The sequence below is a fragment of the Wyeomyia smithii genome, chromosome 2 (assembly GCF_029784165.1).
Source record: "Wyeomyia smithii strain HCP4-BCI-WySm-NY-G18 chromosome 2, ASM2978416v1, whole genome shotgun sequence".
Lineage (NCBI taxonomy): Eukaryota > Metazoa > Arthropoda > Insecta > Diptera > Culicidae > Wyeomyia > Wyeomyia smithii.
The window spans coordinates 23,378,027-23,401,847 of NC_073695.1; the positions used below are offsets into that span (position 1 = coordinate 23,378,027).

At 40.8% G+C, this 23,821-nt stretch overlaps 4 protein-coding genes across 6 annotated transcripts in view; 2 read left to right on the plus strand and 2 right to left on the minus strand.

Moving 5' to 3' along the window:
- The window catches only part of LOC129724710 (solute carrier family 28 member 3), a 33,778-nt gene extending 27,401 nt beyond the window's left edge, over nucleotides 1–6,377 (plus strand). For 2 of the 3 annotated variants that reach the window (XM_055679838.1, XM_055679837.1), the window contains exons 5-9: nucleotides 4,368–4,554; nucleotides 4,622–4,775; nucleotides 4,837–5,450; nucleotides 5,510–6,018; nucleotides 6,079–6,377. In XM_055679838.1, coding sequence (XP_055535813.1) covers nucleotides 4,368–4,554; nucleotides 4,622–4,775; nucleotides 4,837–5,450; nucleotides 5,510–6,018; nucleotides 6,079–6,161 — 1,547 coding nt within the window. In that variant the 3' untranslated portion in view covers nucleotides 6,162–6,377. The remainder of the gene's footprint in view (nucleotides 1–4,367; nucleotides 4,555–4,621; nucleotides 4,776–4,836; nucleotides 5,451–5,509; nucleotides 6,019–6,078) is intronic. The other variant, XM_055679836.1, reaches the window with a different exon arrangement.
- Nucleotides 6,244–8,195, minus strand: LOC129724711 (ceramide-1-phosphate transfer protein). The gene is made up of 3 exons (XM_055679839.1): nucleotides 7,863–8,195; nucleotides 7,581–7,795; nucleotides 6,244–7,324 (listed from the first exon to the last, which is right to left on the minus strand). The coding sequence occupies exons 1-3, from the start codon at nucleotides 7,976–7,978 to the stop codon at nucleotides 7,026–7,028; spliced, it is 630 nt and encodes a 209-aa protein (XP_055535814.1). The 5' UTR covers nucleotides 7,979–8,195; the 3' UTR covers nucleotides 6,244–7,025.
- A 7,329-nt stretch (nucleotides 8,196–15,524) lies between these two features.
- Nucleotides 15,525–17,614, plus strand: LOC129719521 (60S ribosomal protein L14). Its single transcript, XM_055670914.1, has 4 exons — nucleotides 15,525–15,611; nucleotides 16,585–16,686; nucleotides 16,883–17,077; nucleotides 17,279–17,614. The coding sequence occupies exons 1-4, from the start codon at nucleotides 15,525–15,527 to the stop codon at nucleotides 17,516–17,518; spliced, it is 624 nt and encodes a 207-aa protein (XP_055526889.1). The 3' UTR covers nucleotides 17,519–17,614.
- A 125-nt stretch (nucleotides 17,615–17,739) lies between these two features.
- LOC129724399 (cytochrome P450 302a1, mitochondrial) lies at nucleotides 17,740–20,177 on the minus strand. Its single transcript, XM_055679279.1, has 7 exons — nucleotides 19,767–20,177; nucleotides 19,624–19,706; nucleotides 19,323–19,566; nucleotides 19,072–19,259; nucleotides 18,502–19,011; nucleotides 18,120–18,442; nucleotides 17,740–18,062 (listed from the first exon to the last, which is right to left on the minus strand). Exons 1-7 carry the CDS (start codon nucleotides 19,862–19,864, stop codon nucleotides 17,946–17,948), a joined length of 1,563 nt encoding a protein of 520 aa, XP_055535254.1. The 5' UTR covers nucleotides 19,865–20,177; the 3' UTR covers nucleotides 17,740–17,945.
- Between the last annotated feature and the right edge of the window lie 3,644 nt (nucleotides 20,178–23,821).

A 23,821-nucleotide genomic window follows, 5' to 3' on the forward strand; every position in this document is an offset into this window, starting at 1 on the left:
TGAAAAAAAGTACATTACTTTGAAACGCTCTGTAGCTTCAATGATAGCTTGGATTTTTTTGACGTCAAAGGAAAAGTTGTTGTAAATATTGTGCAAAACAAATCCTTTTCATTTGATATTGTAAAATTTGGTCATAGTAGGCCTGGCAATAGAAAAAATTAAAAAAACGTGATTTTTTGTAGAAAAGTAGCTTAAAAGTTTAGTTGCCGCAGTTTGCCACGGTTGTGACTACATTCAAAATTTAGGTGAAAACGTAAGCTTTCAAATGCATACTGTCCGCTGCTGCGCAAAACTGCGCAAATTGTCACTTTAGTGAAAAAAGCGATAGCAGATTTTTTTAGTTTTTATTTTTGAAGTTGAAATTTCATCCAGGATTAATTTTAATCATAACCATGATACCCCATTAATGAAAGTTTATGATATCGTACTCAATCCGTAAGGATAAAATATAAATTTGCGCAAAAATCACAAAATTTATCAATGAAAAGTTATAAAATAAGTGTTAAACAAGAAAACAGTAAACAAATCTGAGATTTTAATTATCTCAAACTTTATCACTTTCTGCAAATTTAAAGCAATATCAAAAACATTCAGCCCTTTTCAATTTATGATCATGACATTCGCTAAATACTAGCAGCAAATTCATACCATCAAACTCCGGCTAACAATAGCCCGTTTGAAGATTGCTTTTGCTTCGCACTCGTTTGCATACAAAAGTAAAGCACACATTTTGCTTTATGAGAAAAAAAAACAAAGAACAGTCGTCGCCCTCCGCATCTTTTTGTATTCATTTAGAACGTTGTGTCATTCCAGTGTCTTAGTTTTCAAATTCATAAATTCGTTGAATTTTATAATGGAGCCTTCAACTTCAGCGGCACCACCTAATTCAATGTCTAGTAAGTTGTCAATTCATGGTGTTATACATGTATTTAAATGTCCTCTTTCAACCATAGAAACCGGATTAGGAAGATAACATATATATGAAACAATGAAACATCGAAAATAACTAGAAGAAATGAAAATTGCAGCGAAAGACATTTTTCCTGCTGATAAGTATAATGAACTTCAAATTTTCTGGAAACAATTCAACACGAGATTTAAGCGATGACAGCGAAAGATGATTTTTTCAATTTGTAATTAGTTTGTATTACTTATGTTGTTTTAGTTTATTTAAAAAAAATATATATTTAGTCAAAATTTGTTTAGTTCGAGGGGTCGTCCAAAAATTACGTTTTTTTGTCATTGGGAAGGACGCCTGGTGGCACTACTTGTGGTCAAAGATCATATAATTCTATAAAAAAGGAAAAAAGGGCCAAAAAAATATTAAAATTTGCTTTCGTGCTTTATGGACGGCCCCAAACAAAAAATGGATGCCAAATTCGTGTTCAGCGCCCCAAAATTATGTAAATACCAAGTTTTTGTCGCATTTATCGGCACTTGTTTTGCTTGGACAGCCTTTGTATGGAGTCGCCCCACTGTGCGTTCCTTTTGTCAAATACTGCCACTCATAAATTTCCTTGAGAAGTTTCGTCGTGCGTTCTTCAGGCCAGTTATATTCATAAGAGAGTCTTATATTTTCTTGTTGAAAGGAACTCACGACAAGGTATTACAGAATTCAGCTTAAAGGAAAGGTAAGAGGTTGAAGAGCCTGAGGATAAACCCATGCTTAAGACTTTTTTGACATCAAATGGCCTGGTTCTACTAAAAATCGAGCCCATGACCATCCGCTTGACAAAGCGGACTCTGTAACCTTGCGGCTTCGCAGCTCCCTTGCGGTCGTGGCTTTGTACACAAACCATCTCATTTTTTCATCATTGAGGCCGTTACAAATTTTATTTTCATTTCATGTAAACCCCCCCCCCCCCACCCTTCCAAAATCTTGAATATTGGAAGGGGAAGAAAAAAAAAGCTCAAACCGTTTTGTTCATTTTATTGGTTTTCCGACAGCATAAATGCTTTATTTAGCAACAAACAAGTCCAGTGACAGCGAGAGTGTCGTCAAAAGGCAAACGAAATAAATAATAATAATAATAAAGTGTTATTTTCCAACATTTATTTGAGTGCAAGTTACAAACGTCATAACTTGCACACATACTTTAATCAAAGATATTTCTTTTTTTTTCGTCTCGGTGTTATTTATTTTTTGCCACCCTCTTTGCTAACTTTGATAACCTTGGACATAAAAAGAATTCGAGATTTGTATCAGCCTAATTTTTTACTTACAAACAACAAAAATCGCTTTTATGTATTGAGCACAATCGTGCCAAATGACCTGGCAATAGGCAAAAAAATATTCAATCATTTTTTATTCGACACCCTAATTTTTGATAGTTTTTCAATGAGCGCTTTATCATAAGTAACATCTTTGGAGAAGATAAAGTTTCTCTAAAATATTGCTAAGGGGCCATCCACATACCAAGTGGACAGATTTTAAACGATTTTGACCCCCCCGTGGACAACTGCTCATATAAATTCTAGAAAATTTGTATTGACCGTGGACATTACAAACAGCGGCTGTTGACGGAAAACAGAAAAAGGCTGACCGCAAGGATGACTTGAGGGGTGCGGGACTCGTCAGAGGTACAAATAAGCAGCAGTTTACCAGCAACTGTCATCGTTCTTGCAAGGTCGAGCACATGCAGAAGAACTGTCGTTCTAAGAAACAAGAAGAAAATCGCGGTGTTCCCACAGACCATTATTATAAAAAAATACACCTGAGTACACCATTCGATTCGTTATGACGCCCTGAATCTCTGGTCAAAATTTCAAAATCGTCGTACGGTACATTTTTCAGTAATGCCCTTTTGGAGGTCGTAATGTACAAAAAAGTTATATAAAAACGACGAAATACTTATTGTAAAGCACGTTTTTCAAGCACCATTTTATGAAACAACTTCCATAATATTTTGTATCGTACGATCATTTAGGAGTTTTGAGATTCAGGACGTCATAACGTATCAAATGGTGTACTACTCAGATTGTTTGGTGCATTTTTTTTTATAATAAAAGTCTGTGGGAGCACCGTGAAATCCTATAGCTGCAGTCGATAAGAAGGCAGTAGACCAGAAAAAAATCTTATACTGAGAAGATTCAGTTCTATCTAGACACAGGATGTAGATCATTTCGTGAAGGCTGCAAGTCATCTGTGGTCAATGCGGAAAATGGTCAAGAATGCTGTGACGCTGGTCGGAAAATACGATGGAGTAATTCATCGTATGTCTAACAAAGGATTATTTTCGGGAAACTTGTTCCTGGTCGAGAGTGTAAGAGTTTTTTGACCAAGAACAAAGTTCCCGTTGATAATACAAGATGGTATTGAAGTACTATTCACTGCTCGCGATCGGTGTAGTGTACCTTCGAGGCAATATATAGGTGCTGACTTTGGATATCCTTTCTTTTGGGCAAGCCAATATCAGCGTGACCGGGATAAAAAAGTTGTGGCATCGTCGTATAGGTGCCTTTCGCGGATTGATCGTCCGCCAGCTTCGCCTTCGCGTTAGTCCGCCCCTGGTGACAGTAAACATACATCCATCAATTTTCTCTTAAGCTTGAGCTTGAGCTGCCACACATTTTATAGTTGCTCCTCCACCGATTTGAGATTAATTTATAATCTTCGATCGATAAAGGCGCTAGCTACGTCCTTACAGCCGGTTGGGCTAAGAAAGATGGAAGTGAAGTGTTATAGTCGTTGTTTTCAGCGACTGAGTTTACCACTGCATCTCTAACGACAGTAACGGAAAGGAAGGTTACTTTGTCACCATGGTCAGTGACGTATTCATACTTTTACCCTTCCCTTTACACGTCTACACATAGACTCTACTGCATTTCTTTACCGAGCCTCGTCAGGTACCCTGCCAAGTATCGGCAATTATAACTATCTAGCAGACATTTCAGAATCCTGAATGAATTCATTCAATTGTGTGTGACTGTTTTTCTGGAATTAAGCGTGAGAAAAGGGTTAAAAGTAGCGGAATAGCACGGAGCCTCAGAATAATTTTCAGATGTTCAGCACTACAACAATAACTGTTTCTGATTTTACTGAGATTCTAACTCATGGCCATTCGCTTGTCAAACTCTCTCTAACCTTGAGGCTCCCCTACGTCCATCGAATCTTTCTCAAATATTGATAGAGTATCAGTTCTTTTATCGTCAGGCTTATCCTATTATTGTCAGGGGGTAAATGTCCTAGAGTTTTTATTTTTTTGCTGACGATAATAAGACGAAGCTGACGATAACAGAACGGATACCTTATTTTAATTTACACCTTAGGTTTCGGAATGTTTTGTTGGATCTATTCCATATTTCATTCTTTATTCAAAATACAAAACTTGCGTGATAATAATTCATTCCTAATATTTTTTTTACAGAGGAAACATGTCGCACAGACTGCGGAATGCAGTGGTGCGACGGCTACGGTATGCTCGTACTTCTCTTGGGTTTCCTGTATCTTGGATTGGTGTACTTCCTGGTTCTAAAACCACTAATTGGCAAGGCGTTCAAACAAAACATATCCAAGCCACTGTCCAGATTCCTACGGGAAACGTTCACCAGTTTGTAAGTAGCAATTACAAAAGCCTTAGAGTAAATAACTGAGTAAATTATGTCTCATTATTATCCATAGATACGCTAAGTTAGCAGTCGTTGCGGTGGTACTGGTAGGATTTGCCTTATTCTGTTTCTTTGAAACCCGAGACGATCCGGAAAGGTTGATGTCGCTGGTCGGCATGGTTGTTCTGTTCATGATTGCCTTCCTGTGCTGCAAACATCCGACAAAGGTAAGAACTAAGAAATTCTTAGTAACTTTGTAGTCGAAACTTTTAAAACGTTTATTTTCAGATCAATTACCGGCCGGTCGTGTTGGGCGTAATCTTTCAGTTCCTACTCGGTCTGTTCTGTATCCGATGGGAGGTCGGCCGAAGCATATTCAGCTGTATCGGAGATAAAGTGGCTACCTTCCTAAACTATTCGGCTGACGGTGCTGTTTTTGTCTACGGAGAATTCATAGTGCGCGAAGCGGCCGTTTTCGCCTTTGCCGTATTATCTGTGATATACTTCTTCAGTTTTTGCATCTCGATTCTGTACTATCTGGGAGCGATGCAGTGGATCGTGCTGAAACTCGGCTGGGTCCTGCAGTCCATACTGGGGACGACGGTGTGCGAAAGTATCATCTCGGCGGCAAACATTTTCCTGGGGATGGGCGAATCGCCTCTGCTGATTCGGCCGTACATCAAAGATCTAACGTACTCTGAAATACACGCCATTATGTCCTCCGGGTTCGCTACGGTCTCAGGCACCGTACTAGCGGCTTACATCTCTTTTGGCGCGGAACCGGCTCACCTCATCACGGCCAGCGTGATGGCCGCTCCGGCTGCTCTCTGTTTTGCTAAGTTGATATATCCGGAAACGGAGGAAAGCAAGACGCGCTCGGACAACATTCAAATGGAGAAATCGTAAGTTTGTATTGTTGCCATTTTTTTAAGTTCAAATCTGATAGTTCACAATTTTCTAGCACCGATTCTTCCGTCTTGGATGCGGCTTCCAATGGTGCAAGCATTGCTACCGCTCTAGTCTTGGGCATAATTGCCAACCTGATAGCGTTTGTGTCCTTCATTGCCTTCCTTAACGGAATATTGGCGTGGCTTGGTACGCTGATAGGTCTGGAGGACGTTTCATTGGAGAACATTTTCGGTGCCATCTTCCGCCCATTAGCCTTCGTCATGGGTGTCCCCTGGGATGAAAGTTACTACGTTGGCAAACTGATTGGAACGAAAACGATCATCAACGAGTTCGTCGCTTACCAGCGATTGGGAGAGTTCATCAAGAACAACCTGCTGTCGCCACGGTCTTCAGCAATCGCAACGTATGCCATTTGTGGTTTCGCCAACCCTAGTTCGCTAGGCATTTTGATCGGAGCGCTGAGCGCAATGGTGCCCGAAAAACGCAGCGTTTTTACGGCGGTTGCCTTCCGAGCATTCATCACGGGGTCGATCGTTTGCTTCATGACGGCCAGTATAGCAGGTCCGCTGGGATTTGACACTATTATTGAAAGTCAATTATTAACGATTCGTTTGTTTGTAGGTTTACTAATGGATGCGAACATCTTCAACAATTTCGGAAAATCCCTCGCTGAAGGAGCACTCATTAACTCGACCGTTGTCTGAAGTCTGTTTAAAAGCATTTACTGTAGGTTTAATGTGAGTGTGAATCGAGAAAAATAAAAAAAAGTAAATGAATCACCGAACATAGTTTGAACTATTGTCAATGTCGTTTTTATTCACTTCAAGCGTAAGCGTTTTTTTTTTACATAGACACAGTGTGTTTTTTTATATGTATTCTTTTGTAGTACCCTTGTGTGATTGCCGTTTGCTCCACAATAAAAAATATTTGTTACATTGAAATTACATTGTCAATAAAATGATAATCTAAAGCAGGTATTAGACGAAGCAAATATTTGCTATTTTTGGTACGGATTTTATTTTGTGCAAATAAAATTCGTACCAAAAACAGCAAATGTTTGCTTCGTCTAATACCTGCTTAAGTGTCTTTTAAGTGAATGTCTTTTTCTAACATTACTTAGCTATTTGTGATTCGTGAAAAGAAGGGACCGAACATTTTATAATTTGAAAAAAGTTAAAAAACAAACTTCTAAAACTACGCCGTGATACTAGAAATTTAAGTAATTCTATACTTATATTATGGTCTCTTTGTTTACTTTTTTTGGGATAAAATTTTATTAAAATATGTTCAGTAAGTTGGATAGTCTATGAAGTAGAAAAATTGTAGCAAAGACTTTTCTGAGCGACACAATTTTAGATTGAGCAGCATCCAATGCAATTCTTTAATCAAAAGAACATAAAAATTAAAATACAATTCACACTAATTGCTTAAAAACTTTACAGGAAATCAATTTACAACAGAGAAAAGAAAAATACTAGAACTATCACAAATGTTTCTACAATTTGAACCTAAAACACCAATAATCCCACGTCCCTTGGTAAAACGCCACAGAGTATCAACCAGTATCATTACGGCAGTCCGTGCATATCGAACTTGGTGTACAGAGCCTGGGTTCGATCGTACACCTGCCGGCCGACGGCTAGCATCTCGGGCAGTAGGGCAATCGCTCCACTCGCATCCACGCATACCTTCTCCAGCAGTTGATCCCTCGTTGGCAGTGCGTACATGGCAACGACGGCCCCTTTCCGAATGAGCCACGGGTGGAACTGGGCTAGCGTTTCATTGTAAGATGTCTGGCAGATAGTGTTCGTCTTGGCGTCCCCTTCGGTCAGCTCGCCTAGCCGCTTCAGGAAGACGTAGATGAAGTCTGCAACAAGCGCAAAATTTGTACTCATAGCCTAAAATCTAATCGTTACTTAACAAGCACAATAGATTGTAGATATTGATTTTCAATGTCATAAATGTATAACATGACCCCGCATGGCAGTGCACCACAATTAACGATAAGATAAACCTAATCTGTACCGATGAAATAAATTCACAATCGATGAACCTTAAACTCCACGTCTGGATCTGATTGATTATCCGACCCCGTGGATACAAAAACAAGCACTGCTCCTCACCTAGTCCACGATGTAACCGCAGCAACGTTCGACTGCCCGAAACGTAGTCTTTTTTGTCCAACAGGTTCGCATCCCGTTCGAACTCCATCATGGTCTGGATGGTTTCAAATTTTTCCGGATTTTCCTTTTGCGTTCGCAACTTTTGCAATATTTCGACCTTCTCCTTCACGTCACTACTGACGAAACCAAAAACGGTGCCCATCAGCGAGAAGAACCTGAAGTTGGGAAACACGTTGATTACTATACCCATTCATAAAGAGCCAATGCACGCAATGCACTTACTTGTACAGTTCTCTGAAGGCCTCGAGATAAGCGTCGATAGACACGTCGATCTCTCCTACCAAACATTGTCGAAAGCTTCGATGCACTTTTTGTAAATCGAACTTTTCGCTAGACATGATTAGCACCAAAACACTTTATTTTTGATTTAGGATACAAAAAAATTGCTACACAACACTTAGATACAAGAAAAACAACTTTATTGTGGGACGATATCTTACTTTTAATGCTTAGCACTAGCACTAAGGTTTTTTTGCAGCTAATTGGTCGATGAGAACATCTAACGTCAGCTGGTTCTGAGATCAGTTTTCACAAAAAAGGTACACATAAAAATGTTGTCATTCGCAAAACGTCAAACAACACTAGAATAAATGGAAAGAAAAGGTAAAAGTAAAATGTCAAAAAACGGAAGTTGAATGAAAAGGTTTAGCAAGGGGCGCTCAGTTTTGATGCGTGTACACGCAGTAAATTAATTACCAAACATCAAGTTAATCACTACTCATCGTACGTGAAAACTCAGTTAGTTTGAATAGACCATTTTACGAACTGGCAGGTGTCACGGATCCTGCTGATATTGATGTTGCTTTTACGTGCGTTGTTTCAGTGGTTTCGAGCTTTCTGTCAAAATTTCATTCATGAATTGAGTTTATAAACGTCTCGTAAAATGGTCTATAGATAAGTTTTTTATGTATAGCGACTTTTACGCCAAATTAGACTACCCCGAAATACACGATTATCACAGTCGAATCTCGCACACGATTTCGCAGTTTGGGTGATGGGTATCGATACTAGCGTTATCGAAACGCTTGACAGAAATATTTTATTATATAGACAACAAAATCTCTATCATGACTGCTACCTTGGTAGGTTAATAAAAAATCACTCCAGCAATGGTCAGTGCTTGATATCTATATATATAAATAAAGTATACTTGAGACCGTGAGGTCTGGTATCGATACAATGACAGTTGAGAAAGTATCGATACTCAGCATCACCCAATCAATGATGTAACACTTAACTTTGTTTTGATATTCAACCTAATTTTCAACTGAAGCTGCTCAAAAATATATACTTAATGTTGCAAATGAAAAACAAAACAAACAATGAACCCAAAAAAACTGCCACTGCGCTACTGAGGTGTCAATTTGATAGAGCGAAATAAGAAATTGGGCAATGAATGATTATCACATAAGTCCAAATAGTAAGGCAAGGGGCAATAAAAATCTCTCGAATTTCACGTGTTCATCAGGTACATTCAAAACATATTTTATGTTACATTCACGTAAAATAAACTACACTTTTTCTGTCCCGGACAGCCCCTGGAAACACCAACAACAAAACCTAATACTGTTATAGGCCAAGAAAAAATGACAGCTGAACGTAACTTTATTTGACTGTTTGTTTTCGAGCTGCAGGACTCGTTTTAATGGTTCAGTAATTTTTATTACGGTCATGTTCAGTAAATTTGAAAAAATACTGATCATTTTGTAATTTCCTCAAAAATAACTGATGTCGGTTAAAGTGTTTACCGAATTACCGTTACACAAAAGGCGCTTGACGAGCTCAGCAAAAAACATTACTGAATTTTTCTGTAAACTAAAGTATGTCTGCACTTTCATAAAGTTCAGTAAATATTTGACGATCTGTCAGCACCTACCTAGGTGTTGCTGAAACCCCTTCAATTGTTTAACTGAACTCTTTTTGTTTTTTACTATACTGTTTGGCAATTTTTCTGCATCTGTCAAAACGAAACATCAAGTGTCCGCCATTTTCAAATATTCAAAGAGTTTCGAATTACCTTACCATTACTAAACAGTGGCCTTTGCTGTAGGTCAGAGTCGTCTCCATTCCACTCGGTCCATGGCTGCAGTTCGCCAGCTCTGCAGTCTGCGTAGGGTCCGCAGGTCGTCTTCCACCTGGTCGATCAACCTTACCCGCTGTGCACGTTTTTGTCTCGTCCCTGACGGACTGGTTTCAAGAACCATCTCTACCGTGCTGTCGTTCGACATCCTTACAACATGTCCAGCCCACCGTGACCTTCCTATCTTATCGATGAGGACGATAGATGGCTCCCCAAGCAGCTCCTGCAGTTCGTGGTTCATTTACCTTCTTCGCACTCCTGCAGTCCACCGAAGATGGTACCACATAGTACGCAACACCTTCCGCTCGAAGACCGCAAGGGCGCGTTGGTTCTCAACAAGCATAGTCCATGTAGGGCGGGGGCCTAGCGTGGTTGGTAATGTCTCCACCAACCACGCTCGACGCCTGGGTTCAAATCCCAACGCCGGCATAGGTGTCGATGGTTGTGGGGTGGCGTGATTCAATCACAACCAACCAAACTGGTCTAGATTCAATTCTAGCCGACACCGGGAGATTTTCTGAGGCGTAACATCTCTAGGATCATGCCTTCCATCGCATGAGGAAGTAAAACCGTTGGCGTCGGTCCGTTAATCAACGGGTCGTAAGTTAGGGTCCTGGGTGGAGTCGCCTCCTGGGCGTTGGTGATTGGCACAACAACAGTGGCGGAACTAGACCGACGGAAAATAAGCGAGAATAAAACAAGTATAGTCCATGTGTTATGCCCGTACCGAACTACCGGTCTGATCACCGTCTTGTAGATGGTTAATTACTCGATCGGAGCGTCCTCTGGGGACCAAAGTATGCACGTCTTACTGCCATAATGCGCCGTTGAATTTCTCTGCTGGTATCGTCGGCAGTTACCAGTGAGCCCAGATACACGAACTTATCGACCACCTCGATTTCATCACCACCAACTTGAACTCGGGGTGGGAAGTTAGCACTGTCTTCTCGTTAACCCCTTCCTTTCATGTACTTCGTCTTCGATGCATTGATGACCAGTTCAATCCGTTTGGCTTCAGCCTATAGTCCGATGAACGTATCCGCCATCTCCACAAAGGTCCGAGCCACTGTGTCGATATCGTCGGCGAAACCAAATAGTTGAACCGACTTTTGGAATATCGTGCCACTCGTGTTGATCCCCGCTTTTCTAATGACACCTTCCAGGGCAATGTTAAACAGTAGGCACGAGAGACCATCACCTTGCCTTAGACCTCTTCGGGTTTCGAAGGGGCTCGAGAACGCCCCCGATACTCGAGCTACACACATAACTCGATCCATCGTCGCTTTGACTGAACTGTCTGTCCGGAAATCCGTAGTCGTGCATAATTTGCCATAGCTGGTCCCGATCGATTATGTCGTACGCCGATTTAAAATCGATGAACAAACGATGTGTGGGTGAATCGTCAGCTTTGTAATTTTTTTAGAACGCTCGGTAATTCGTGACAAATAGTCAGCTTTATAAATACCGACTCATGCAGCAGCTTCTGTTGAACGCTTCGTAAATTTTTACTGAGCTATCTTCTATGAATGAATGAGAAAGAAAAATTACCGAGCACTCGTCAAGCAAATAAATTACTGAACAGATTGCTGTTAGCTTAGCTGTTGAGAATTCGTTAAAAAGATTGCTGAGTTCGGTAAAAGAAACTAAGTTAGCACGGGTCTATACAAATGGTCTTCACATCGAGATTATCAGAAAAACATATACTCTATATAAATACTCAGCCGTAAACTGTGTATCTTCCACTCGTCAATGGAGGCGAGTATTTTTACGGCTGGGTATTTGTATACGAGCTCGACATAAAGTAGTCACATGAAGTGAAATAGTATTTATAACTGAAGCGCGCAATACATTGGTGATAATCCATGAGACATGAAGTGAAAAGTATTTATAATTGAACAAGATATTGGCGATTATTTCTTGGTACACATGGCTATTAGGGTGGGGAAAAGTGATTGATTTTCCAGAACCAAGTTTTTTTGGTTCCTATTGGGGCCCCAAACAATCCTAAACTTACCGGTTTTGTCTCCACTTGGCGCATTGCATTTCAAATTTGTATGAAAATTTATATGGGAAAACCTATTTTTTTTGTATTTACCTTTCTAGAGAGCTCACTAATGCTCTAATAATGCACTACATTATGTTAAAGTATAGTATTTTAGATGCCCAACAACTTTGCAGAGGACACTGAAGAGCTAGAATGTCCCTGATAAGGGCTATAGCTGTTCAAAGTTGAGTATGTCGATTTAAATGCAGAAAATCTTGTTTTCTGCCAACATAACCAATGTACCGGCGTCAACAGGATTCCCATCAGAAATAACCTGTCGTAACGAGTTTATACACTCAGCTGGATCAAGCAAACACATTTAGGTCAATTTTCTAGGCGTAGAAAGAATCTACAACGTTTTTCAGAGGTTACTTCTGATGGAAATCTGACTGAAGCCGGTACACTGGCAGTGTTGGCAGAAAAAATGATTTGCAACATAAATGACGACATACTCAACTTTGAACAGCTCTAGTATTTTTTTGGGACACCCTAGCTCTTGAGTGTCTTCGGCCAAGTTGTTAGGCATCAAAAAACCTACCATTTGAAGTTATGAAACCTATGGTTTGAGCCATTTTGAGCTCTTTAGAATGGAAACTTCATAAAAGTTGGTTTTTCCATACAAATCTTCATATAAATTTGAAATGCAATGCGCCAAACCAAGACAAAACCAATCGACTTCTGATAAATTTAGGGTTGTTTGGGGCCCCAAATAAAACAAAAAAAACTTGGTTCCGTTTGGGGCCCCAGACAACCCTGATGCAGCCAGAGATAAAGTAGCATTACAGGTGGGAAATAGGAATCACGAGCAAATTTTCTCACTGGCTCATCAGTCACTCATCAGTCGAGCTCTTGCTGAGAAGATCGCAAATATTAATAAAGCTCGAAAATTTGCTTCACTTCGGAATGCTTCTGCTTCTACTGCATCCAAAAGTCAGTAATTGAACAATACCATGCTTCAAATTTGATAGTTGTTATTGATTTTATATTATAATAGCTGAAGGGGTTGTTTATAACACACGACCGCAGAGTTAACGTAGAATACGACAGCCGTTATGTGATTCAGGCTCACTAGCTCAGAAATTCTTCAAATGAACTTTGAGGTTAATTATGTTTATCACGCTACATAGCAAGCCACTCACTCTAGCCACACGCTATATAGAAAGCCACACACGCTATGTAGCAAGCCACACACGCTATATAGCAAGTCACACACGCTATATAGCTAGCCACGCACGCTATATAGCAAGCCACACAAGCTATAGACATGCACAGACACGCTAGACATGCACACGCTATATAGCAAACCACGCACGCTATTTAGCAAGCCACACACGCTATAGACATGCACACACGCTATACAGCTAGCCACACACGCTATATAGCAAGCCACACACCTATATAAGGTGGGACACACGCTACAGATAGTCACACACGTTATGTGCACACACCATATACATACGCTGGATGATGGTGGCTTCTCAAACCACCTGGAGGTGCGAGTATCTTTCAGTTTCGAGTTGTATTCAACCAACGATATCTGAATTGGATTACCGCTGGTGGGGTCCAACTCAGATCGAAGGGAAGCCGAACTGAAAGAGGTAGGAACTGCAGCTAACCACTACCATCGCCGCTGTTGCCCGCTGCTGATCCACTTCACCTACTGCCATCGGTGCTGATGTCCGCTGTTGCTGCCTGCTGCTAGTAAACTGATTTGATTGAGGCGAAACAGTCTCTTATATAGCATAAAGAGTGCATTCCCGGCTAATTAGGTACTCCATTCTGTCGACCTTTTTAGGGAAAGGCAGCAAGCGACCAATCAAAAGTCGATATTTGCGTTTCGACAATGTTCAACAATTTTCAATATTACAATAGTTTAAACAATCAGATTACAATTTTCTGCATTTGGACGGGTGCTTAAATGATTTTCCAATCAATTGCTGCAAAAATGACAAAAATCGGTTGGAAACTGACTGGGTTTAAAACGTTTGAAATTGGACAATTTTCGTGATGCTATCGATGTTTTCGGTTTTGAAATTGGATCCCTGTATTGAAATTGGGTCCCTGTAATTGTTGCCGTAAGACGTATTCTACGTCAAAACCTTGTTATATCTTTGTTTTTGTTAAACCTTTGTTTTTGTTGCTAATTCTAACACTTGTTGTAGAGCATGGAACAAATTTTTAGTTAGCTCTGTATTATATTACAACTTTATTATTAGTTCCAACTACTATTAATAGGCAATGTCAAAATTAATAAACATTTTAATAAATTATATTATTGTTTAATGTTTTGTGAACAAAATATAAAGCCTAAGAAAACAACAATATAAATACAACATGGTGTAGTCGTTTAACAACAATAATTAGCTTATCGGAAAAACTATTACTTCGCCATAATTATTATTGTTGCTTTGGTGTATTATTGACAGTGATTCTACAATCGAATTTTTCGTTTCCAGATTCAAAATGTATGGACAGCAGCCGCAAAAAGTTACTGTTAAGATACATAACAACACCCCTTTTTTATTGTAGAAGTCGCAAATACAATGTTTTTTACTGTTTTTGACCAAAATTTTCAATGTACGATTGTTGTACATCCAACAATAAAAAATTGCGTTGAACTGTTGTAAATTTAAATACTGTTAAGGTAGTTTTGAATGTTATTTTAATGTTATTTTTTTTTCGGGAAGAAAAAGTAAAAAAAGTCTCAATTTTAATATGTTTTGTAATGTATTGAAGATATATTTTGTGAAAGGGCTATCAGTTACCTTAGAAAATAGAGGAAACTCACGAGACATTATTTCTTCAAGCTGCTTGATATATGTATGACACTAACAGCACAACTTCACAGCTGTATGCAAACACTAGTACCTAACCCTCGAACTAGTAATGAAATTTGTGTTTCACTTATATGAGAGTCTCCCTTCCAGATGAGGGAGGGGTGTCGAGTTACCATTGACATATTTCTTACTCCTAAAAACCTCACCATGTCAAATTGGGTTCCATCTGCTTGATCAGTTTTCAAGTTACGCAGAAGTTTGTGTTATATTTGTATGGGAGCCCTCCCTTTAAGAAGAGGGAGGGGTCTCGAGCTACTCTAATAACCTTTTCCGGTCTCAAAAACCCCTACATACAAATTTTTACACCGATTGGTACAGTAGTTTCCACGTCTAAAGGATCAGAGAGACAGACAGACAGATAGAAATGCTTTTTCATATGATTAGATTTTTTGTAGTAATTTGAATTGCTGATTTTACGTATTAAATTATTGGTTTACCATCTTTCATAACAATATATTAATAAAAAAAAATTCTCGATTTTATCACTTTCCCTAATTTATCACCCCAAGGGGGTGATATAATCAGGTGATCACTGTATAGCACCCGCCATGATGGTGCGTAAAAAGCTGGATAGAGCTAAAACTATTTAGCTTTGAACTTTTGAATTTCGAAAGTTTGACTGCTTGCCTATCCAGCTTGCCACGAGCGGCAACGGCGGCCAGTGCACGAAGCCCATTTTGACGTTTTCTGTAGGTTGGGTAATGTTCAATCGCAGTAATTACATATAATTTTGCAACGTAACATAGCAACTTAAACAAATAGTTTCGTTTATTATAACCCGCGCATGTGCATGACCAAATTTAAATAACATAACGCCCATTGTTTGTTGAAGTTGCTATGCTACGTTACGACGTTGTTATGTTTTCTACTCCGATTACTGCGATTGAAAATTCCTTGACCTATCCACCTTTATTCGAGCCATAATGGCGGGTGTTCTGATGCGTGTTCGTAATTTTTTGCTTGCGAAATACATGAAGAGTCAAACTGACGTAAGCAAAGTTTTTAAAAGGGTAGGTAACATATTACGAATTTTTCATTATAGCGTCGGCCATTATAGCGCGTAAAAAACTGGAAATGGCTCCAACATGCAATACCTTGTTACCATGTTGTTATTAATATTAATTGGCATGCATTTCCAAGTAAATTAGTGAAAAAGTGAGGGAAGACTGCTTTGTGCAACGATCATTTCTAATCAGTTAGTCACAGACAGACGTTCAAGCAAAAAGAATATTGATCGGAAATTTCGCGTAAATTTTCCGAATAATTGCGTCATAAATCATTTGTACACTTACGCTGTATGGTGACCTTATTGCCACAATATTTTTTTATTTTTCACTATTGTACGAGGCGTCACTATTAGCGCTACCTGGTTACAAGTTGCTACTGAAAACTTTACTTGGAACTAAGCTTGGACGTCTGTCAGCGAGTTAGTGTTCGTATGTAGTGCAAACAAATTTTGGCTGCTTGGTGTTTGAGTAGATTTTCACAAAAGTACATTAATAATTGGTAGCGTGTAACCAAAAAGCCTGTTCACCTGTCATCGTTGTAAGGTTCTCGATTTTTGTTTTTTGGTTGGTAAGGTTGGCAATACAAAACTTGACTGTCTTTCTTTCCGGTCCAAAATGGTATGCAGTACAGTTTCATCTGAGTTTCGCTCGTCGCAATTTTGTGCCGAAATTCGTACGGAATCGGTTAACAAATTTCGGAAAATGTGAACGATGTGGGGAAGCAACGCTGGCGTTTAAATTTACGTGAAAAAGTTATCGAGTTTCATGTGATATTTGTCTAAATAGCGCTCTATTTTGCGGCCTTAGCTGTTGTATCTATGGTTTGACAGATTGGATGTCCAATGTGCCACATGCGTTGGCTTTCCAGTTGCTTCCTCACTTCGTTCACTCATGCAAGAATTGCGATTAAATCAAATAGTTTATTGCCAGAACGGGAAACGAAGTTTATTGAATGTGTTTTGCTATTTGATTGCAGACCTTCACACGTTTTGTGGAGACTGGCCGTGTGGCCAAATGCGCCGTTGGAAAATACAAGGGACGTCTTGTAGCTATCGTCAATGTGATCGATCAAAATCGGGTGAGTTTCTTCATATTTTAGGATGGCCTTTAAACTTGCGTGATGAAGTTATCCCAAAGAGGAAACTAGAAGAATATAGGAAGGGCCGACTGATCCATGTATGAAGCTATATCTTCCAAATCTGAAATGGAAAATAAAAAACAGCTAAGCTAAGTCTAGTGTCGCATTTGTCTAATCAGGGTTTTGTTTCTCATAGGTACTTATCGATGGCCCGATCACTGGAGTGCCCCGGCAGCAATACCCGGTTAACCATCTGCATCTCACCAAGTTCCGTGTCAAGTTCCCTTTCACAGCTTCGACCAAGGTAGTGCGTAAAGCTTTAACAGCCTTCAACCTTAAGGAGAAGTTTGCCAGCACCAGATGGCAAGAGCGCGCACGTGCTAAGACCAAGGTAAGCATGTCTAAAGATGGTACACGAAGAATGTTCCGACATTGTTGTTCATGATGAACCTTTTACAATAAATTCATTGATAGGAATGGCCGACTGATTCACATATGAAGCTAGTAAATTCTGACTTTGTTTTGCAGCTAATAGTTTGAGCTAGAGTTTTGAATATCAATTTCTAACGCTGCGTTTTTCTTTCATTTTCAGCGTTGCAACATGACGGACTTCGATCGGTTCAAGCTGCGATTGGCCCGTGCCGAGCGTAACCGTTTGGTCAACACTCAGTACAAGAAGATGAAGAAGGAAGTCGTGAACAACGGTATGCTGTTCGGTAAGCCGGTCAAGGGAACGAAATCGTTGCCCAAGCGACGCAATCCGATTCCGAAGAAGGAAGGCAAAAAGAAGCGCGTAAGGAAAAACAAGAGGACCCCCGCTGCCAAGAAGTAAAACCAGGAGCGACGGTTTTGTTTGAAATTTTGTGCGAGTGTGTGTACACAACAGTGAGAAGGAAGGAGAATATAATTAAATTTAAAACCTGACAAAGATGGGTTGCATCCTCTATGAGAACTGACCTACATTTTCCTGATTAATTTTGGTTTTAGGTAAACAGTCTTCAGGAGTTTAGGGCAAGATAGATTCCAATTGTTTTTAATGAACGTATATTTTTACAAATTCAACATCTTCGAGGTTAAATTGCTCCACGCTTGGGAAATATTCAGTAATTCTTATCACGAACATTTTTAAACCTATCTTGGTAACGTTTATTTTGCTTGTAAAAATGAGATTTATTCAACATTGATAATTTGAACTGCGTAGAATATCGAAAAAGTACTCCGGAAAACATTAAAATGTAGACATCATTCCTATCCTATCGCTATCGCGGTCGTGCTCGAAACCTTATTTTGATCGGCTGGTCCGGTTGATTAATTAGTTTCGTCTGGATGTCCATCGGTACACTGCCAGCCCATTCCAGCTCGAATGATCGTATCAACTACGAGAGAAAATTCAAATAGAAAATTACCAAAAGAAGTAAAAATCTGTACCCTACCCGCAATAATAGCACCAGCATGTTTTGCTCCGCCATTCGTCGCGCTATGCACGACCGCATCCCATGGCCAAAAGGAAGTACCAGGTGAGGATGCACCGGTTCCTTGGTCGCTCGCATCCAGCGATCTGGTGAAAAGCGGGTTGGATTGTTAAAGTAACGCTCCAGTCGACAGGAGACCAAATTTTGTGTCACCACCACGGTACTCTTGGGTACGTGGAACCCTCCAAGTATGGCATCCTTATTCAAAATTCGGCCTACGCCGATTGAGATGGGATTCAGTCTGAGAGATTCCTTTAGCACCGCACGACAGTAGGTAGCTTCTGCTGAAAAAGTTTACAAGGTTAATGAAAAAAAAATCAATCGAATGCAAAATGTTTCTCACAATTTAATGCTGCTATTTCTATACTGTTTGTCCAGGGATCGGGCAGCAACTTTTCCGCTTCCTGGAACAGTTTGGTCTGAGCGTTTGGGTTCAAACACAAATGGTACAACGCGAAAGCAGTGGTGTAAGCTGTTGTATGAACCCCTGCGAGCAGAAGATCAGCTGCCATTCCTATGATATCGTTAAGCTCAAGATTCGGATTCCTAAGATATTCCGTGAGCAGGGATTTATGTTGGCCAGAAGCCAGCTTTTGATGATCTCCATTGTAGTATAGTAATTTCTGTGAGACTAATTCAACGGCAGTTTTTTCCATGAATTGCTGAGCTTTTCTAAGTTTCCTGTAGGACGGGGTTTCAAACAGTTTCCATAACTGAAAACCTTGGTCCGTTGGTAGAATATTCTGATTGGTCACCTCAGCTGCTTCCATTAGACGTGAGGATAACGAATTTGGAAGCAGTTGCTCATTCGAAAAACTATCTAATCGAATGTCAAAAGCCATGAGACAGATCACTGAAAGAAACACTGTTTTTCAAACTTTTTTTTTTTTATATATAACAAATAAATACTAACACTCAAGATTAAGCCGGGAAATGGCCGGCATGAAATCAGTAACATCATCCTCTCCTTCGGTCGGTTTGATGCCGGCCACAAATTCTTTAGTGACTTGATCGGTCAGCGGTAAGAAATTGCGAACACTTTGAGGCGAGCTCAGCCCTTTTTGCAATTCTGATCGTATTTTCCACCACTCGATGCCGTTCCTGTAACGAATCAGTCCAAATCAAGCGTGTTTGAATCTCCAATTAGGCTCATTTACATCTTACGAGGCCAACAGTCCGGCTGTGCGGTACACGTTGGGCCGATCGCGTCGATACTTGGCCAACGCTAGATGGCTGCGTCGCGCAGGATAGATTCCTGGCGTTTTGTCGTTCAGCACGGTAGCAATGTCGTCCGGGTCGTACAGCCAAACTATGTCCTGTCCGGGGACCATAGTTTCGCGGACAATTGAACCGTACTTTTCATATTTGTCCTGGCCGGATTGGTGAAGTGCGTCGAAGCTATATTTACCTTGAAAATGTAAGAACTAAAATTTTTTTACTGCGAATAGTTTACTAAAACACATACCGATACCAGGGATATATTGGAATAAATTTCCAAAGCCCAGTGGTCCTCTTGGTCCAGGAATAGCATCGAACGATTTGGGCAAACTGGAAAACAACTTTGTTATTAAAATTCCTAATTTTAATTGATAAAGCAATTTTACTTACACTGCTGTCTTATCGACTGAAAACTTCCTGAATACGATCGAGCAAATTGTAGGCGATTTGTGAGCTAAAACTGGAGCCGTGGCTGATAAAGTATTCATTTTGAGAGTGCGTATCCTGTTCGTATTTATCAGGATAATGTCATTCTTTCAAATCCAGTCGAAAACTGACTAATCGGTCGATCAACCAATGCAACCACCGGCGATCATTTCGCTCCGTTACTGTCTCCAGCGATCACAAATACGTTCAAACAAATTTGAATGGAAGGGTGAGTGTACGCATTCTAGCTTGAATTATGGAGTAGGAAAAGGAGCAAACAGTAAGAAAAAATGACGAAGCGTCTACCTTATTTCTTGCTGCTTTTCTTATTCACAGCTTCTGTCTTGATCGTGTTAGGATCATTCTAATTGGATAACCAAACTAACATGAATGCATGATTAAAACAGATTGCGTTGCTTATTAGAAATTAGCAAAAGTTTGTATTAGCCGTTTTAGCATTCTTTATCACAATCATTTATCTGAAGTAAAAACAACTATTTTTTGCTGTTAACTCAGCAAAATGGTAAAATGAAAACAATATGTGGTCCCCGTGGCTCTGTGATTAGCGATGTCGGTCGGCTAGCTCTCCCACACGGTTGTGATATCGGGTTCGATTCCCGATCGAGTCGAGGATCTTTTCGAGCTGGAAGTTTTCTCGACTCAGCACTGGGGCACGGTGTATCGTTGTACTTATTCTACACATACAAAATGTGCCAAAAACAATATCGATAACGAATTCTCTCAACTAAAATCTAGTTGATCGAGACCGCTTTTAGCCCCCAGGCTAAGCGTGCGATATTGTTATGTGGCATATTTGGCACCTTGACTTACCGTATTTGAAGTTAACAGTTTCGAGGAACACCAATAAAAGCAATATTTGAAATTTTATCGTAGCTCTTCAGTACTATATTGAATTGGGGTACATTTAGTTGAAATTTAAATAACCACGTCTTTATACGCGATCATTAGCGTGTGAACCATCTTTTGGCGGTAGAGGAAATGCTTCGCTAATCCGAGCGTCTGTTCACCAAGATGGTGCGACTCAAAACAGTGTCTTATCTCCATGCTAGAATCGTGTTAGTAGTAAGCTATGAATTTGATTTTTTGATAAACCTCACTTCACTCTAATAGTTGCTACAAACTAGACGTGTTTCTAGCAGATTATGGGCACGATTATGGGCGTAGCAACTGAAGTAACAAGAGCGAAATTTTTTTTCTAACACGCTGTGAGAAGTTGAAGAAACTCAAGATAATTTTCAAAAATTTCGCTGAATGGAAATGAAGATGATGTTGGTAATAACAGAAATGCTAACCGAGGACATTACAGAGGAAGGTCTGGTTCCAGGTTTCCTGCGGCGGGTGGAATTACGTTACCAGCGACGGAACGTCTTCGTGGACGGGAAAATTACACCTCGTGGGCGTTTGCAACCAAGATGCTCCTGATTCGAGAAGGAACTTGGGACGCTGTTACACGGGATGGAGACGATCCGGCGGATGGTAGTTCCCTTCGAGCACTTGCCACCATCTGCCTCAGCATCGAGCCAGTAAACTACAGTCTGGTTCAAACTGCAGAAACGGCAAAAGTGGCATGGAAGAATTTGAAAAACGCATTCCAGTATGACGGGATGACGTACGGGAGGAGTACGTAAGTCAGCTGATGTCGACCAGTCATAAGCTCTCTGAAGTTGGCTTCAAGGTCGACGATACGTGGTTGGCGAGTCTTCTTCTGATGGGCCTACCGGATATGTACGAGCCTATGATTATGGGCCTCGAGGCGTCTGGGATCAAGATTACCGCGGATGCAGTTAAGGCTAAAATCCTCCAGGATGTGAAGATGAGTAGTGTAACAAAGTCAAGTTCCGGTGACGGTGCATTCTACAGTCATCCTAAGACAAAGCAGAAAGAGAAAGCCGCAATAAAGTGCTTCAAATGTAAGCGTTTGGGGCATTTTGCGTCGGAGTGTCAGAAGCGAGAGGCCAATGACAAAAAGGAGAAGAAATCATCAGGCAAGCATGTTTTATTCAGTGCCCGTGAAGCGTCGTCTGGCGCGAACGAGGAATGGATTTTTGACTCGGGGGCAACGTCTCACGTGTGCCACAACAAGGCCATTTTGAATTGTGCCAAAGAGGTGGTGCAGCATATCAACTTAGCGAACAATGCGGAATCTTTGGTGGTTGGAACCGGAACAGTGAACCTCGTAGCAGCTGTGCAAGGTTGTTCGTGCGATTTGATGATGGCTAATGTCCTATGCATTCCAGACTTAGCGCTCAATTTAATGTCGGTGAGCAAAATTTGTAACAGCGGATATCGTGTAGTCTTCATGAAGGGCGCTTGTGAAGTTCGATCGAAATTCAACGAACTAGTCGCTGTTGGCAGGGAGGAAGGTGGCCTCTACAAGTTGTGCTTGGCCAATCAGCAAGTTTCGTGTGCGGCAAAGGAAGCAGACGACATGGTTCTTTGGCACCGGCGAATGGGTCATCTGCACCAACAGAGCCTAAAGCAGCTACGTGAAATGGCTAGTGGCATTCGATTCCGGGATGCAGTTATTCCCACGTGTACTGTATGTCTACAAGGGAAGCAGAATCGTAAGCCATTTACGAATAAGGGTACTAGAGCAAGTGAAATCCTTGAATTAGTGCATTCGGATTTATGTGGGCCGATGGAGAACGTATCGATAGGCGGAAGCAGATATTTTTTGACGTTCATCGACGATGCTAGTGTCGTGAACCGGAGGCAAGGGCCTCACAAATTGTCCAGTTTCCTGCTGTTCCGAGCTCTCTTTCGGCTGCGCGATTACCCTTGGTCCTCGCCGCTTCAGGCGGTCTATCGCCATCGCAATGTAATCCCGCTTTTGCTGCTCACCGTCCATACTGCTGTCCTGTTTTCCGCTTCGTCCTTCTGCTGCTGCCTGATGATGTGTCTCCATTGAAGTGTGTCACAAGAAAGCCCGCGTGAGTGAAGAGAGCTTCTATTTATACCCAGCGAAATCAACTTCCCCACCTTCAGTCAATTGGTAATTTCCCCTTCGGAAATAAGTTCACACAGTAGGCTGAATGTTCGGAACGCATGAAATACGGGACAAGGTGATTTCAAGTAGGTATTGATATATTTATTATTATCATTTCATTTATTTTATTAACATAAAGTCTGCTGTACGCTACAGCTAGTAGGAAGGTGTTTGTCTACTTCCTCAAGTCAAAGAAGCAGGTGCTGGATTGTTTTAAGGATTTCAAAGCTTATGCTGAGAATCAAACCGAAAAACATATCAAGCGACTACGGACGGACAACGGCTTAGAATACGTGAACCAAGAAATGGAACGGTTTTTGCGAAATTCAGGAATTCATCACGAAATGACAACAACCCAGAGCAAAACGGTCTCGCTGAGCGAATGAATCGGACCGTGGTTGAAAAAGCGCGATGCCTGCTATTCGATGCTAAGATGGACAAAGTTTTTTGAGCGGAAGCTGTTGCGACTGCTGTATTTTTGATCAACCGATCTCCGACGAAGGGGTTAACTGTGACTCCAGAAGAAGCATTCGGTGGCAAGCAACCAGATCTTTCTGAGCTGCGAGTATTTGGCGCAAAGGTAATGTGTCATGTGCCTAAAGTCAAAAGGCAGAAATGGGATGTAAAATCCGAATCAGGGAAATTTTTTCTGAGTGAGGTAGCAGAAACACCGATTCTGAACGAATCAGCCGAGTTGGTTGAGGATTGGATACAGTTAGAGAGCTGTGGTCCAGTCGATCAAAAAGTAATTGATCCTCCGTCCGATACACCAACCACGGAACCGACGACGAGTCGGATGTCGACAGCACGTTTGGTGATACCGAATGTGAAACCGACTATGGCAGCGCAAGCGATACTGTGGTAACGATGTCTTCTCCAGCACCAGCGCTCCCTCCGCAAAAAGAGGATCCACACAATGTGGTCAGGCGCAGTGGCAGGGAGCGCACACTTACAGGCAAGTATACCGATTATGAGATGACTTGCAGTATTCTTCCTCAGAACACTCCGTGCC